The sequence below is a fragment of the Narcine bancroftii genome, chromosome 1 (assembly GCF_036971445.1).
Source record: "Narcine bancroftii isolate sNarBan1 chromosome 1, sNarBan1.hap1, whole genome shotgun sequence".
Taxonomy (NCBI): domain Eukaryota; kingdom Metazoa; phylum Chordata; class Chondrichthyes; order Torpediniformes; family Narcinidae; genus Narcine; species Narcine bancroftii.
This window is the reverse complement of record NC_091469.1, coordinates 3,944,322-3,962,338: the sequence shown is the minus strand read 5'-3', so window position 1 is coordinate 3,962,338 and position 18,017 is coordinate 3,944,322. Positions and strand designations below refer to the sequence as shown.

The 18,017-nt window shown below is 41.6% G+C and overlaps 1 protein-coding gene across 13 annotated transcripts in view; it reads right to left on the bottom strand.

Moving 5' to 3' along the window:
- sptan1 (spectrin alpha, non-erythrocytic 1) overlaps nt 1-18,017 on the bottom strand; it is a 288,463-nt gene that overhangs the window by 135,142 nt on the left and 135,304 nt on the right. For all 13 annotated transcript variants that reach the window (XM_069918941.1, XM_069918885.1, XM_069918909.1 and 10 more), the window contains 7 exons: nt 14,471-14,547; nt 13,556-13,718; nt 8,371-8,496; nt 5,948-6,088; nt 2,966-3,112; nt 1,873-2,006; nt 1,274-1,418 (listed from right to left, as the gene is read on the bottom strand). In XM_069918941.1, the coding sequence (XP_069775042.1) occupies nt 1,274-1,418; nt 1,873-2,006; nt 2,966-3,112; nt 5,948-6,088; nt 8,371-8,496; nt 13,556-13,718; nt 14,471-14,547 (933 nt within the window). The remainder of the gene's footprint in view (nt 1-1,273; nt 1,419-1,872; nt 2,007-2,965; nt 3,113-5,947; nt 6,089-8,370; nt 8,497-13,555; nt 13,719-14,470; nt 14,548-18,017) is intronic.

The following is an 18,017-nucleotide window of genomic DNA, read 5'->3' as shown; positions in this document are numbered from 1 at the left end:
TGTTACTATGGAAACATACTCATGGAATTCAAAAACATTTTTATCTGCGTGCAACTTACAATTCATTTTAAGCCTTACAAATGCCAATACAGCTCATGTTTGCAAAATGAATTGTGTGCCACCAAACAATTAATGACCTACATGGTTATACTTTTACTTATGTTGATATGTAAGATTTAAGAACTGCTCTGCATACTAATAGGATAAATTTTGCATTATAATCTTATTTAATAGCAAATGATAGTATAACTAAGACAGTAATATTAGAATATCTGATTTCAGTTGCCATAGCTCCTCAGCACCAATATAATAAAATGGAGTTCTTGCCAATAGCAAAAATGTAATAATACCACAGCACTAATTTCTTTAAAAAGCTGTACATCAATACATCATTTATACAACTGTTAGTGTTATGGAGTCCGGAGGACCCCAAAAACCAGCAGCGATATGTACCACAAAAGGAGTACTTAAGAAGTACTTAAACAAAAGTAGTTTTTAATTAATTTGAACAAAAAAACAGAATTAAACTTTAACTTATTACTATCAACTTACTTAATGTACTTAACCTATTTAATCCCCCCCCCCCCCCCCAATACTAAGCGCAGGTGTGTGTAATGTGTATATAAGCTTAGAAAAGTTCTTTAGATCACAGTCCAATCTCATTGGTTGCAGGCAATTCTTGTACTGTGCACAGAAGTTAGCATTAACAAAGTTCACCAGTCTTTGGTGCTTAACAGGCAAATGGTTACCACTCAGGAGGGTTCTTGCTGGTTTTCAGAGATTCCTCTTCCAACTGATTCCTTCTCAATCAGTCTTGCTGACGAAACTTGCCCCCTTCAGGGTTCTCCAGATGATCCTCCTTTCAAGTCACCTTTCAGACAGCCAGTCTTCTCCTTTGACCAGGCAGTCATCCAAAAATTTGCCAGCTTTGTCCCTCTGGAACTGATTTCTGTCTCCTTTCTCTGTTTCACACCCTCCCTCTCTCAGAGCAAAACTGTTTTGTCTGCCTGCAAAAATCACAAGCTCTCCCAGGCAAGCTGTATGTTGCAACTTTGTTGCTCTTTTTGCAAAAAGCCGTCTGCAAAAGTCCTGCAAATATTCTGTGTTTTAAAATGTTTGTGTGCAACCTGCTCGAAGAATCCTTCCCAAAACACCTCTAAATACTCTGTCACACTAGTAACCATAGCGATGATGTAGAAACCATGGTGACATTTTAAAAGCACAAGTGCATAAATAATTTATAGATTTTTCATCATCAGCTCTCTTGTATTACCTTATCTTCCAGAGCTGCAAGATCCCTCTCCAAACCTTCATGTTTGCGGAGAAGAGTTTGCACGCTAGCCAGGTCACGTCCAAAATCATCTGAAGCCATTAATTGTTCTTTCTCTTTAATCCAACTAATTGTTTCATCCACATCTCTATAATGAGAAATTAACATTTATTCACAAATTGACGCTGCAAGACAAATTTCACACAAAAGGATATACCTAGCATTTCTTCCATTCAATATTTAGACAGCTATTTTTCATCAGGTGTCTTAAAGTATATTACAGTCCAAATTATTTTTAATATGATGCAAAAAAAAAATCAAGTGTGGAAAAGAGGGTTTTTGATGGTTTTGGTCCAATTTGAAATAACAAACGAGTTTCACACTTAATGGCAGAAAATTACAAAGCTTTAAATTTTTTAAAAATAATTATTTAGCTTTCAGGAGGTCTTGAAACAATACATTTTTGAAAATTAAATTGACTGGGGTTAATTATGACATTACAATCTGTAGCTTTCTCAAAAGAGAGTAACAATCTGGGAAATCGTTCAGGATTCAGCAGCCTTTAATTATATTCTCATGCCATATCACATCAATTGACCTACCTATTAAAACGCTGTACTTCTGCAGCTCCAAAAAGCTTTCCTTGCCGTTGTAGTACCAGGCCCTTGAGTCGCTGCCAAGCACCATTCACCTCACCCCGGCGATGGGTGATAAGAGCTAGCTCAGGATGATTGTCCTATAGGAAAATAGCGTGACCATAATAACAGATTTCTCTCCACAATCAGTGTTAGGATACACAGAAAAATACACTCTCCATACAGGCAACCTTCATTGTGGCTACTGAGGTCATGGAAATTTGACTGTTCAATATTCATAAATCATTACCCAAAAATTTGAGATTAATCCCACAGAAATTGAAAAAAGTTTTTTCCCCAACTTGTGTTTGACAGTTTCATTTTACGAAAAATTGATACATGGACCATTTGTTAAGAATGCAATTCCTATCTCACCCCCTCCCATAATGCATAGGTAGTCTGTACATGTTGTTATTCAAAACATGGAACAGAATTTGTACAGGGGATTTGGAGATACAAATCAAGTGATTATTAGATGATAGACATTCAGCTACGGAGCCAAAATTTTACCAGAAGGCTTACATCAATCAATTTGAAAATTGTTATAAAAGCAAATAAGAAAAAAATTTGCATGTGTACAGTTGCATTAAAAATATTAATAAAACTGTCTCTAAACAAGGACAAGGGATCATGTAATAGGCAAGGATTTTAAGAAATTGTTGGGAGGACAAGAGTTATTATGGATGAGACTACTTACAACTAGTCAGTTGGAATTCAATGTTTTTTTTTAATTTCCCCTCTAATCTTGTATTTTGAATTGCAGCAGTCTGGCTGTAATTCAGAAAACAACTAGTATATCCCCTCCACAGCAACCATATAATGCTTGTCCATATCATTATCCCATAAGATTGCTCACAGGAGCCATACAAAAAGTCCTGAACAATTTAAAACCCCAGTTCCAACAAGATTGCATTCAATGGTCTGCCAAGTCCAAAATGCACTGTCTTGCTCATGAACAATTCCCATTTTAATCCTGAGTTGAAGTGCACATTTAGCTTTAGAGCAGAACTACAAATAAATAGCAAATCCATTATTAAATTTTAAAAAAAAATCCTCACACCTGCTCCAGTTTTCCAGCTAGCTGATTAACTTCATTAACACGCTCCTCATGAGCTGCAAGGTCAGTCTGGAATTCCTCAAATTTTTTCTGCAAAACTTCCACATGCTCCAAGTCCTGACCAACTTCCTCTGATGTTACAATAGCCTCCTAAAATTTGGAAATTAAATAAAACTTATATTTGACAGTACAGTAAAAAGATTTTAACCAAATTCAATAAGAAAATTATGTTCCATAAAAAAAGCAAAACTCCAATGGCTTTGAACCTACTAATTAAAAATAGATTTTTTAATGTCAATAACAAAGCTTAACGCAGGCTTTTGTTCATCTTTCCCTGCAAATTAAATCTAGTAAATTAGATTACCTGTGGAGGAGACTAAAGCCAGTCGTCATGAGGAACTGATTTTAGATCCCAAAACCAACCCTTGCAAATTGTGTACTTTACTCTCTTTGGCTTGGCTTCACGGACGAAGATTTATGGAGGGGGTAAATGTCCACGTCAGCTGCAGGCTCGTTTGTGGCTGACAAGTCCGATGCGGGACAGGCAGACACGGTTGCAGCGGTTGCAGGGGAAAATTGGTTGGTTGGGGTTGGGTGTTGGGTTTTTCCTCCTTTGCCTTTTGTCAGTGAGGTGGGCTCTGCGGTCTTCTTCAAAGGAGGTTGCTGCCCGCCGAATTGTGAGGCACCAAGATGTACGGTTTGAGGCAATATCAGCCACTGGCAGTGGTCAATGTGGCAGGCACCAAGAGATTTCTTTAGGCAGTCCTTGTACCTCTTCTTTGGTGCACCTCTGTCACGGTGGCCAGTGGAGAGCTCGCCATATAACACGATCTTGGGAAGGCGATGGTCCTCCATTCTGGAGACGTGACCCACCCAGCGCAGCTGGATCTTCAGCAGCGTGGACTCGATGCTGTCGGCCTCTGCCCTCTCGAGTACTTCGATGTTAAGGATGAAGGCGCTCCAATGAATGTTGAGGATGGAGCGGAGACAACGCTGGTGGAAGCGTTCTAGGAGCCGTAGGTGATGCCAGTAGAGGACCCATGATTCAGAGCCGAACAGGAGTGTGGGTATAACAACGGCTCTGTATACGCTTATCTTTGTGAGGTTTTTCAGTTGGTTGTTTTTCCAGACTCTTTTGTGTAGTCTTCCAAATGCGCTATTTGTCTTGGCGAGTCTGTTGTCTATCTCGTTGTCGATCCTTGCATCTGATGAAATGGTGCAGCCGAGATAGGTAAACTGGTTGACCGTTTTGAGTTTTGTGAGCCCGATGGAGATGTGGGGGGGCTGGTAGTCATGGTGGGGAGCTGGCTGATGGAGGACCTCCGTTTTCTTCAGGCTGACTTCCAGGCCGAACATTTTGGCAGTTTCCGCAAAACAGGACGTCAAGCGCTGAAGAGCTGGCTCTGAATGGGCAACTAAAGCGGCATCGTCTGCAAAGAGTAGTTCACGGACAAGTTTCTCTTGTGTCTTGGTGTGAGCTTGCAGGCGCCTCAGATTGAAGAGACTGCCATCCGTGCGGTACCGGATGTAAACAGCGTCTTCATTGTTGAGGTCTTTCATGGCTTGGTTCAGCATCATGCTGAAGAAGATTGAAAAGAGGGTTGGTGCGAGAACACAGCCTTGCTTCACGCCATTGTTAATGGAGAAGGGTTCAGAGAGCTCATTGCTGTATGTGACCCGACCTTGTTGGTTTTCGTGCAGTTGGATAACCATGTTGAGGAACTTTGGGGGGCATCCGATGCGCTCTAGTATTTGCCAAAGCCCTTTCCTGCTCACGGTGTCGAAGGCTTTGGTGAGGTCAACAAAGGAGATGTAGAGTCCTTTGTTTTGTTCTCTGCACTTTTCTTGGAGCTGTCTGAGGGCAAAGACCATGTCAGTAGTTCCTCTGTTTGCGCGAAAGCCGCACTGATTCTGGGAGAATATTCTCGGTGACACTAGGTATTATTCTATTTAGGAGAATCCTAGCGAAGATTTTGCCTGCAATGGAGAGCAGCGTGATTCCCCTGTAGTTTGAGCAGTCTGATTTCTCGCCTTTGTTTTTGTACAGGGTGATGATGATGGCATCACGAAGGTCCTGAGGCAGTTTTCCTTGGTTCCAACAAAGCTCGAAAAACTCATGCAGTTTGACATGCAGAGTTTTGCCACCAGCCTTCCAGACCTCTGGGGGGGATTCCATCCATACCTGCTGCTTTGCCACTTTTCAGTTGTTCAATTGCCTTGTATGTCTCATCCCGGGTGAGGACCTCATCCAGCTCTAGCCTTAGGGGCTGTTGAGGGAGCTGGAGCAGGGCAGATTCTTGGACTGAGCAGTAACACAATTATACAACTTAGTACAAAAAACAATTTCAAACTCGAAACACAAGTCAGTATTCCCAATAAACATTGGTCAATTTCTTTTAAAGCACAAGCTAATGTATTTTTGTAAAATTAATTTATAAGCCATTAGAATTAAGACAGCAGTTTAATAACAGGTAAAGGAGCTTTAGGTAAAACTAGCATGGTTTCAGAGGAAAATAAAGAGTCCAGCAATGTAGAAAATCAATTATACTCAGAAAATCCTGGACCTGTAAAGAGATGAAGAACAAAGGATATAAACAATATGACCATCATAGTTCATTATACCATCAAAGGCAAGTGTTTTCATATGTTTCTAAGGGATAGGACACTACTGGATACAATTATGAAAATAAATATAAAGGCATACAGCTTATTTATTTATGCCCAGGCATCCTTTATCCCAAATTTTGACATTAGGTCTTTGAATTGTTATCCTGACTGCAAGCAAGAGAGAATAAATGTGTACATTTTTTTGAAAAAGACCATCAATAACACAGTAACCTTAAAAAAAATTCAATTTTACCAGATTATTTTCATTCCCATTTAATACTGATAATATGCAAAGTAGAAGAGGAAAGCAAGAATTCCCCCTCAGTGGCATAAAATTTGATGGAACAACAAACTTCAATTCTTACCACGAAAACTGACCTTATCATTAATCCAATCCATGACATCATCACACTCTCGCTGATACTGCACAAGTTTCTGAGTCTGCAGAAGTCGAATCCCCTTCTCTCTCATTTTCTCCAGCAGACGTGCCCATAGTTGATGAAGCTCCTCTAGTCGGGTCTTGAAAGACACAAGTTAGAATAGTCAAAGAAAATCAGCTTTATTTTGAAAATAGAATTGAAGTAAAGGCAAATGATGTGTTTTGAACTAATGCTGGATACAATCTGATGTTCTGCATAATACTGCAAATGCTTCATTGCTAACAATGAAAAATTACCTTTAAAAACCTATATTAAGTTTCATTAAGCATTCTTCAGAAAGGAAGCAAAAGAAAACATGGAAACCACCTCTGAAAGCTGTTTCTGCTGATAAAATGACAACAAAGGCTTCCTGCAACCACACTGTAGAATTCATTTTAGCACATATCCAAAGTGTCTGTTTTCTGTGCTGTCATATTTCTATGGTTCTAAATTATATTCTCAATTTTGTATTAAAATTATTTCATAGGAGTCACTCATATTACAAACTAAAGGTAATGGAACACAAAGCTTTGACAGTTATTTTAGTTGATATGCATTACCTTTTCCTTGGGTAGATAAGATGGTCAAAAGAACTTTTGGCACATTGGCTTTCATCAGTCAGACAACTGGTACAGAGTTGGGAGATAACTTTGCAGTGCACAAGACACTGCTGAGGCCCCACTTGGGAGGTTCAGGTTCAGTTTTGGTCACCGTGCTTCAGGAAAGAGTGCATAGATTTACGAGGATGTTGTCAGGATTTTAGGTGGGGGGGAAGAAATCAGAATTTGAGCTGGCTAGGGATACATATATAATAGAAAGATGTATATATACACACGCACAGTGATGAGTATACGAAACTAGCTGCCACAGGAGGTAGTTGAGAAAGGTTCTAATGCTACATTTAAAAAAAAACAAAATAGAAAGATACACAGATAGGATATGTTTAGGTGGATATGGCCAAATGCAGGGAGGTGGGTCTAGTGCGGGTGAGATATTTTATTTGGCAAAGACAAGTTGGGTCAAGGCCCCATATCCATTCTGCATGGCTATTTCAGAAAATTAAATGTCAAAAAAAAGCAGCTCAACTAAAACAAAAATGCTCAAAACAAGAGAGCAATTGGGCAACCCTGAAGCCATTGATCTCACTCTCACCAGTGGGAAACCAAAAATTTACAAGGAACGAATGGCAATGAAAACAGATCACAAAACTAGAATTACATTAATGACAATTTTGTCTCAAAGAAGAAATTTACTGCCAATTTATAGAACCCATTATTGGCCTCCCTTCTGAACACAAATGAAAATCCACTAGAATCATGACCAACTGCACCCTGAATCATTGTTTTGATGGGTAATATTCATCAAAATTAAATCAAAATATCTGACAGGTCTTGGCAGCCTCTATCCAAATATTCCATTTGCAAAGAAGATTGATTCAATCAGCACAAATGTTTTTTGCATCCTGTAACAAACTGTAAATAATCAAAATATTTCCCAACCATTGTTGTTCCTCAAGCAGCACACAAAAACAAAGATGCAAATATTATTATTCCTTCAAATGAATATTATCTTTTGGGTGCTTTTATATAGTTTATGGCTCAATTAAGTGATTTTCAATTTGCATCCATACAACATGCAGAATACAAATGGATTTGCAGTTACCAACTAAAACAAGCTATAAATGTAAATTTACACCATTTCAAACCAATGCCTTTTGATGTGTAAATTTACACATGCACTGTTGCCAAAAGGCCTCAATGAACTTCAAATGCAAGATAACATTCCTAATGCTTGCCTAATAATTGCCAAACTACCCCTACAATAAATTATATGTATTTTAATTTGAATAACATCCAACCAGTACAGATGGGTTTATGCCAAAAAGTGCTGGCCTCCTTTACTTCCTGCCAGAAGACATTCCATTGCTTGCTTTCCTGCCCTCAAGGTTGGTGGAAAGGCATTTAGCTAAATTACAATGCTTGAAGTGGGTAACGATATTGAAAATCCTGCAGTACCAGCACATTTCACTTTAGAACTAAGATTGAGTAGTCGTACAAGTCAACACAATTTTATTATGAACGTTACCAGCTGATTATGTGACATTGATGCTGAGTTGCGAAAGTCAATATTAATTTTTTTAATAAGATAGTCAATAAAAACAAAACAAATACATTTTCATCCCATAAAAGAAAATTCAAAATAGTAACACTGCACTACACAGCAAGAGCCACCTACTTCCACATGAGTACCAATCTGAACTGAGGTTACAACAGGTCGTTGTGTAGTCCGGTATGGCGTGAAGGACTAAAGATGAACAATGAAGGTTACATTTCTGATTAACAATTCAAAGAAATGTGAAACCATAAGAGAAAAGCTACTTACTCGAATAGTTTCTGTTGCAAAATGCTCATTTGTAATCATTCTGTTACCAAACTCATCAAGTTTGATTATGGCACCAGCATTTGCTTGTACTTCAGCCTCAAACGCCTGATGTTTCTGCAACTTACCCTGCAAAAACAAAAACACTGCAATATTCACAAGTCTTTCGATGATTAAAGTAAGCCTTACCTGACAATAATTCCATCAGGCAGGCAGTATTTTTGCCTATCAGGTCAATCTTCATTTATACAGGAGTTTTTAAAAAATTATATATGCATTATTTGTACACAATTTTATTGCTGCCCTCATTAGATATTGAAACATATGTATTTTGCAGAAGAACATATTTAGAAATAGCTCCCACTAGAATTTTTCATTAATTAGAGGAAGGCAAATAATAAAAACATAAACTTGAGTGCACAATGTCCTAATATTTGTTCCTATACATATACCATTGCCACTGAAATGGTAAAATCTCCTCTCTAGATGGGTTCAATGAAGTGGAGAAATCTGTGTGATTAGGAATATCCTACAGCTCTAAATTTTGTGGTTTTTATATTCTTGTGCTTTTTGGCTAATTAATAACAGGGTCATTTTTTCTTCATCCACAGTTTATTCCAACTGCCTTAAACTATCAGATATCCTTTGTCTTCTCTAAACCTTACCCTCATACTCTTTGCTACTTAAAATTAACTTTTTTTCTCTTACCTCGGTCAAACATCATCATTAATTTTTCCATGGATGCTCCTGCCCCACTGAATGTTTCCAACATTTTGCAATACTTTAGATTTCAATCATTTGTAATTTTTAAAAATTCTTCTCAACAGAATGCTCACAGTCGTCAGAGACTGTGCTACTTACGAGTCTGAAGACCTGCAACATGAGGCCTCAGAACAACGTGCTGGCAAGGCACCAGGTCTCTCAGCGTAAGCAATGTCCGGGTGAGTTGCTGGATGATAATGTCCTTGAACTATGGGCCCTGACTAGAAAATACCACTACAAAGCGGTCACAGCCCAGATGAGAGAGGAGGAACAAATCCAGGACACCCTCGTGGCAGGGATAAGGTTGAGGTATGTGAAGCAGCGACGGCTAGAGTTGGGGAAGAAAGACTTGACCAGCACCCTGGAGCCAGTGAAAGCACTCAATCAGGCCCAACTAGGAGCTGACGACCTCAAAGGCGAAAGCAACGCCTTTTCAGAGGACCAGGTCATTGGGGGCGCCGGCAGCCGTAACAGCCCCAGCACTGACTGCTGCGGTCACACGTGACTGGGGATGCTAGTTCTGTGGTTGGGCACAACACCCCCACGCCTGATGCCCCGTGTAGGACACCGTATGCTCAGGATGCGGTAAGCAAGGGCACTGGGTGAAAGTCTGCAGGGCTAAGGGGAAACCAAAGAGGGCAACTGCGTATGCAACCCCCGAATCTGCATTTGACCTGTGCCCTGAAGTGCCGCCCTCAGCCTCTCCATGCAGCTTGCCGCCAGCATCTTGCTATGCTTCGTGAAGTAAAGCATCGCAGGAAGCAAAGGCGGCCATCTTGCCATGCCTCAAGGTTGACACCACCTAGTCCTCCCTTGGATGAAGATGGAAGGCGGCCATCTTGCCGTTCCTTGTGGTCGACGCCATCTTCTCTGCCGAGCGGACCAAGAGGAGAATCGACATTGGCATAGGGAGCAATGGGGTTTCCGGAATACTGGCATTGGTCGTCCTGGATCAGGCAATACCTCACCAATTGAATAACTTGACAATGGAGGTGAGGGTAAACAGAGACTTGACTGATTGTTTGGTAGACATTGACTCCACTGAGAGCTTTATAAACTCTGCGACTGCTCTTCAGTAAAACTTAAAAGTGTACCCAATGAACTATCGTATTTTCCTAGCTTCGCACTTGTACTCTGCAATAATCCAGGGGTATTGTATTATACATATAAATGTAAAATAAGAGGAGGGGTGGAATTTTGTACATTCCGATTGTATGCACTGAAGGATTTGTGTGCTTCTGTGTTGCTGGGCTTGAACTTCCTGTGTCACCTTAAAAGTGAAACATGGAGTACTCTGGCCCACTTCCTCCAATCATGGTACGGAACAGAAGTTCCCAAAAGCTGTCTCTCCACCCAAAATATTGATTCTACCCCACCCCACCCCCTATTTCCAAACCTGACTCCCGATTGCAAACCAATAGCCACAAAGAGCAGGCGATACAGTACTGGAGATTGGAAATTTATAAGAGCCAAGACACAGTGGCTGTTCAAAGAAAATATCATTGAGCCTAGCAACAGCCCATTGAGAGCCCAGGTGGTATTTGTGAAAGAAAAGTCAGGCTAGTGATTGACTACAGGCAAACAATTAATCATTTCATACTTCTGGATGCATACCCCCCTCCCTCAAATTTCAGACACTGTAAACAAAATTGCACAGTATTGGGTTTATTCGACCATTGACCTGAAAGCTACATACCATCAGTTACGGATCCGTTCCGAGGACCACCCCAACACAGCATTTGAGGCAGATTGATGGATTTATCAGTTCCGGAGGGTCCCTTTTGGTATCCTTAATGGGGTCTTGGTCTTCCAGAGATGGAAAATTGGTCAATGAATACGGGTTGAAGGCCACCTTCCCTTATCTCAACTTCACTTTTTGTGGACGCTATCTGGAAGACCACAACGCCAATCTCCAGAAGTATCTTCACATAGCCAAGGCCCTGAATCTCACGTACAACTCCAGTAAGTGCGTGTTCCGGACTAAACGTCTAGCGATTCTGGGCTAATGTGGTGAAGAATGGCGTCATTGGCCCTGACCCCAATTGAATGCACCCCTGTTAGGCCTCCCGATTCTGCGACCCTGAAAACCTTAAGGAGCTGCCTGGGCTTCCTTTCTTACTACACCCAGTGGGTCCCTCACTATGTGGATAACATCCGCCCCCTCTTAAAATCCACCTCTTTCCTATTATCGGCCGAAGCCCAGGTGGCTTTCGACTATGTTTCGAGCTACATCACAAAGGCTACCATGCCTGCGGTGGACAAGAATGCACCTTTCCAGGTGAAAGGTGAGGTCTGACGTAGCTCTGGCCGCTACCTTTGACCAGGCAAACAGGTCAGTTGCCTTTTTCTCCCACACCCTACAAGGCCACAAGCTTCGGAATCCATCTGTGGTGAAAGAGGCTCAAGCCAATGTAGAGGCCATCAGACACTGGAGGCATTTCCTGTCTGGCAGAAAATTTACATTGCTCACCAATCAGCGATCAGTGGCATTCATGTCTAATGATGCAAAAGGGGGTAAAATAAAGAATGACAGGATTGCTAGGTTCTCAATGAACCTCCAGATGCCCTGCCCAGAGGAAGTTGTGCCTCTACTCACACTGGCCAGTTATGGTCATTGCACAATGAGCTTTGCCACCCAGTTATCATCCGCATGGCTCATTTCGTCAAGTCACACAACCTGCCCTACACCATTGAGGATACCAGGGAAAAGACCAGGTTCTGCCAGATTTGCGCGGAGTGCAAACCATATTCCTACCGCCCCGACAAAGCGCACCTGATAAAGGCATCCCGCCCCTTTGAACAACTCAGTGTTGATTTCAAGGGTACCCTCCCTTCCACCAACAGAAATGTGTACTTTCTCAATGTCATCGACGAGTTCTCAATTTTTCAGTTCGCCAAGCCCTGCCCAGACATGACCACCACCAGTTGTCAGGGACTTGCACTTTATTTTCACCCTGTTCAGGTATCCCAGTTATATCCAAAGCGACTGGGAGTCATCATTTATGAGCCTAAGAGGCATTGTCTCAAGCAGAACGACTAGCTCCAATCCCCGGGGGAACGGAAAAGTTGAAAAAGAAAACACGACTGTATGGAAGGCTGTGAAATTGGATCTCTGATCCAAAGGCCTTCCAGACTCGTGCTGGCAAGAAGTCCTACCCACGGCACTCCACTCCACAAGGTCGCTCCTCTGCACTGCAATCAAGACAACACCTCACGAGCTTATGTTCATGTCCAGGACTACTCTCCCAGCTTGGCTAATGGCACTGGGGCTAATCCTGCTGAGAAAGCATGTGAGGAGGAGCAATACAGACCCCATAATCTGGTGCACCTGGTGCATGCCAACCCAACGTATGCCTATGTGGCATATCCTGATGGCAGAGAGGACACCATCTCAATCAGAGACCTGGCACCCACTGGAACTGAGGATCCGATGGCTCAAAAGAGCCAGGAACTACCAAGAACCCTGCCCAGGGTTCCGGATGACATTGGTTGGGAAGTGGTCCAATCCTCTCCGCAACCAGAGCCAGAGCCAGAGCCCTCGAGACCCAGTAACCCTGTACTACTGCTGGTTCAGGAAGCCCAAAGTCCTCCAGTACAGAGGCACTCAACCAAAATAACTAGACACCCTGACAAACTTAACTTGTAAATATGTGTGAACTATTTGCTTTTTTTTTAAATATATGGTCTCTGATTTTAACTCACACACTCTATTCTGAAGGAAGGGGTGAATGCAATGAATTGGAATTCATTGTCTATGTATTGTCCTGACGGCTGGGTCCTCCCTTGGCTCCACCCTCACCTACCCCAATATAAACCCTGGCTTTCCTGCCTTACTTCAGATTCACCTGAGGACTATTGTGTCTACCAGCCATTGATTGTAAGCTATTAAAATGCGTGTGTGTACTCCTCACTTGTCTTGGAGTGCAAGCAGTCGCATTACAAATACATTTAATAGTTTATGCACAACTTTCATGTACATTAAAAACCATATTAATCTAAGGAATCAAAACAGCTAATTTTTCCAGTAATTTCATTGTGAAGTAGAGGTGCATAATCCTTTATTCAGATATCTAAAATCCAGAAAGCTCCAAAATCCGGTAAATGGGGTGGGCGAGAGAGACCGGCAGCGCGACTCGTGCAGGCGTCCGGCAGTGTGAGTCGGGCGGGCGAGTTGGGGGGGTGGGAGAAGACCAGCAGCGCGAGTCGGGCGGGCGAGTTGGGGGGGAAATAGACCAGCAGCATGACTGGAAAGGGGTGGGGGTGGATACGGCTTAAATCTGGCTTTCCAAAATCCAAAATTCGGAACACACTGTCCCCCAAGGGTTCCAGATAAAGGATTGTGTACCTGTACCTCAAATTCATACAGCAAAATTAATTGACACAAGAATGAAATAAAAGATGCAAAATTTAGTTTTGAAATATGCACCTGCAGGTTGCTAGGATCCTTGTAACTTTCATCAGATGCAATTTGCAGTTTTTCCTGAATCCATTTCTCCAATTCATCTGCATCACGGCGAAAACATTGAAAACTTAAAGAATCTTCAAGCTTCTGTCTTCTCAAAAGAGAAAGTTCCTTGAACCGCCGGTACCTGACAAAATATAGAGCTACCTGATTTTTCCATCAACCAAATAACAGCCAACTGCTATACCTCGGAGTTCCCAAGCAAAACTAATAAAATTGAGAAATTCAGTGCAAAATGAATCTAAACATTGAAACCTAAAAAAAAGGCACACCAAGAACTACTTTTAGTAATGAATATCCCACGCCTCTAAACACTTAAAAGTCTCTGACATGATCCTCAATTCTTCAAAATTCTTAGTGGCTGCATAAAACAGGTGCAAAGCCTCTTAAATAAATATGGAACTTAGTAAAAATGCAGCTTTTAAAAATAGTTCAGCCGTCGCTCATCTCAGACCTTCTGGCTACGTTTAACACTTTGATAACTATTTCAGGCCTGTGAACATGTTTAAAAAGGAAATTTACATGTCAATTTATTCTGTACTGGCAACATGACCTTGGGTAAAATTCTAACTACTCACTATACCCTTCTCTGGGAATTTAATTTCACACATCAATATCCCTCATATGTAAAAGTCAATGGCCCCAAAATTTCCCATATCACTGATCCCAAACCCAGTCTCATATGAAGTTAATGAAAGCAAAGGAATGAAAATTCACTAGCAGACATCCCACAAATTATTGTAGGTAATTATGGCAGAGTTGCCTCTACAAAACCTTAAACCTCAATCTCATGCAGAGATGATAAATGCCTATGTTGGGTAAATGTACAGTTCAATCCACATCTCAAAACAAACTTCATAATACAAATAAAACTCATACCTGTCTAGCACCTGCTGACGTCTTTCTTGGATGTCATCTGCCGAATCGAGAATTTTTACACCAGTGGAATCCATTTTCTGTCATAGAGATAAAAGCATCACAAATTGATTTTAAAAACTAGTTTCTTTATAAATATAATTAAACAGAATAAACTTCAATCTATCTCAACTATTTAACTAAATCCATATACCATCCATATAATAAAAGCTTTTTTTCTTGTAACATTAACTTTGCATGCACCCTCAAATTGCAATAAATTATTGAATATGGAACTTATGATGAGTAACTTTAGGTCTTAACATTGCTATGAATCCTCGTAGACAACCACTGAGGGATACCAAAATCTTTTCAGTATCACTTTTGTAATATTGAAAACTCAATTGATAGATCATGTGTGTAAGTCAGGATCGTCAAAATCTACACTCATGGCCTCACATGACTGAGAGCTACAGAACTTAAAGATAAACAGTTAGTCCTTGCTGAAGAAGCACTTAAAATAGGTTCTCAATCAAGAGAGCCATTGATGGAAGAGTCCATGACTTCATCCTACAGAACACAATTTATCACAATCTTAGCACTACTACATCAGAGGATGAAAAAGCCATCCATCAGCTGAAAAATACCCAAGCTACTAAGCAAACAAAATCCCTACTGAAGTGCCACAGCTTGACATAGATGCAGTTGTAGTCATACAACAGAAACTTTGACCAACGTCTATCTCCACCATCCAGTACTTACTTATCCGTCAACTAATGCCATTTATCAGAACTTGTTTGAGCAGCCTTCTATATCTTGCCAATTCAAGTGCTAATCCAAATTCTTTTGGATATTTTTAAACTGAAAAATACCCAAGCTACTAAGCAAACAAAATCCCTACTGAAGTGCCACAGCTTGACATAGATGCAGTTGTAGTCATACAACAGAAACTTTGACCAACGTCTATCTCCACCATCCAGTACTTACTTATCCGTCAACTAATGCCATTTATCAGAACTTGTTTGAGCAGCCTTCTATATCTTGCCAATTCAAGTGCTAATCCAAATTCTTTTGGATATTTTTAAAATAGTACTGGTAAATGCCTCCATTACTTTGTTGTAGTCGATGACTGTCATTCAGGCATAAATTCATGATCTCATCTGAAAGGAAGAAAGCATACCAGGAAACTTCGGACAGTAAAATTGTAACCATCTTCAATTATTCAGTAATTAAAGAGATCTCCTTGCTTCAGGATCTTCTTCATCCATCAATCTATTCCCAGGAATTGAGGATCCCCTCCCAGAGTCACAAAGTGGATCATTACCGCACAAAACATCCAAGTGTAGAGACTAGCACCAACCACTATATGGCCACTTTCAACAAGCCATCAACTCCATTATGAAAAATGAAGACATTTTGCTGTCCTCGGAAATTATTACTTTACATCAAAGATGTAATATTTTGCAAGTCTTGGTCCAACAGAAGCAACACATATTCAATTCTGGTGTTAAACAGGATCAACCAAGACAGTATTTCAGCTTCAAACTTACCCCGAAATCTGCCTTGCTGCAAAAAAAAAAGGAAATTCTGGGCCATTTCACAGTGACAGAGGAAAAGACTGAATATGTGTTAAAAACTTCCTTGGAAAAACTGCAACCACTCCCAACCCACTGAGAAAAAGCCCTATTACTCTCTATTAAGTACATTCTTTACTTGTCACAGCCTTTATCTCAAGATCCTAGAAAAGCTCTCTAATTATTGAGAATGTAAATAAAATAGAACATCTTAAAATTGCTTCTCTTCTGCCCTACAACTTTTTACAGTATTTTTATAACTATGAATTTGTACAACAAAACCTGCTCCACAATCTCTCAATCTTTGGCTTGGCTTCGTGGACGAAGATTTATGGAGGGGGTAAAAAGTCCACGTCAGCTGCAGGCTCGTTTGTGGCTGACAAGTCCGATGCGGGACAGGCAGACACGATTGCAGCGGTTGCAGGGGAAAATTGGTTGGTTGGGGTTGGGTGTTGGGTTTTTCCTCCTTTGCCTTTTGTCAGTGAGGTAGGCTCTGCGGTCTTCTTCAAAGGAGGTTGCTGCCCGCCAAACTGTGAGGCGCCAAGATGCACGGTTTGAGGCGATATCAGCCCACTGGCGGTGGTCAATGTGGCAGGCACCAAGAGATTTCTTTAGGCAGTCCTTGTACCTTTTCTTTGGTGCACCTCTGTCACGGTGGCCAGTGGAGAGCTCGCCATATAACACGATCTTGGGAAGGCGATGGTCCTCCATTCTGGAGACGTGACCCATCCAGCGCAGCTGGATCTTCAGCAGCGTGGACTCGATGCTGTCGACCTCTGCCATCTCGAGTACTTCGACGTTAGGGATGTAAGCGCTCCAATGGATGTTGAGGATGGAGCGGAGACAACGCTGGTGGAAGCGTTCTAGGAGCCGTAGGTGGTGCCGGTAGAGGACCCATGATTCGGAGCCGAACAGGAGCGTGGGTATGACAACGGCTCTGTATACGCTTATCTTTGTGAGGTTTTTCAGTTGGTTGTTTTTCCAGACTCTTTTGTGTAGTCTTCCAAAGGCGCTATTTGCCTTGGCGAGTCTGTTGTCTATCTCATTGTCGATCCTTGCATCTGATGAAATGGTGCAGCCGAGATAGGTAAACTGGTTGACCGTTTTGAGTTTTGTGTGCCCGATGGAGATGTGGGGGGGCTGGTAATCATGGTGGGGAGCCTGCTGATGGAGGACCTCAGTTTTCTTCAGGCTGACTTCCAGGCCAAACATTTTGGCAGTTTCCGCAAAGCAGGACGTCAAGCGCTGAAGAGCTGGCTCTGAATGGGCAACTAAAGCGGCATCGTCTGCAAAGAGTAGTTCACGGACAAGTTTCTCTTGTGTCTTGGTGTGAGCTTGCAGGCGCCTCAGATTGAAGAGACTGCCATCCGTGCGGTACCGGATGTAAACAGCGTCTTCATTGTTGGGGTCTTTCATGGCTTGGTTCAGCATCATGCTGAAGAAGATTGAAAAGAGGGTTGGTGCCAGAACACAGCCTTGCTTCACGCCATTGTTAATGGAGAAGGGTTCAGAGAGCTCATTGCTGTATCTGACCCGACCTTGTTGGTTTTCGTGCAGTTGGATAATCATGTTGAGGAACTTTGGGGGACATCCGATGCGCTCTAGTATTCGCCAAAGCCCTTTCCTGCTCACGGTGTCGAAGGCTTTGGTGAGGTCAACAAAGGTGATGTAGAGTCCTTTGTTTTGTTCTCTGCATTTTTCTTGGAGCTGTCTGAGGGCAAAGACCATGTCAGTAGTTCCTCTGTTTGCGCGAAAGCCGCACTGTGATTCTGGGAGAATATTCTCGGCGACACTAGGTATTATTCTATTTAGTAGAATCCTAGCGAAGATTTTGCCTGCAATGGAGAGCAACGTGATTCCCCTGTAGTTTGAGCAGTCTGATTTCTCGCCTTTGTTTTTGTACAGGGTGATGATGGTGGCATCACGAAGATCCTGAGGCAGTTTACCTTGGTCCCAACAAAGCTTGAAAAACTCATGCAGTTTGGCATGCAGAGTTT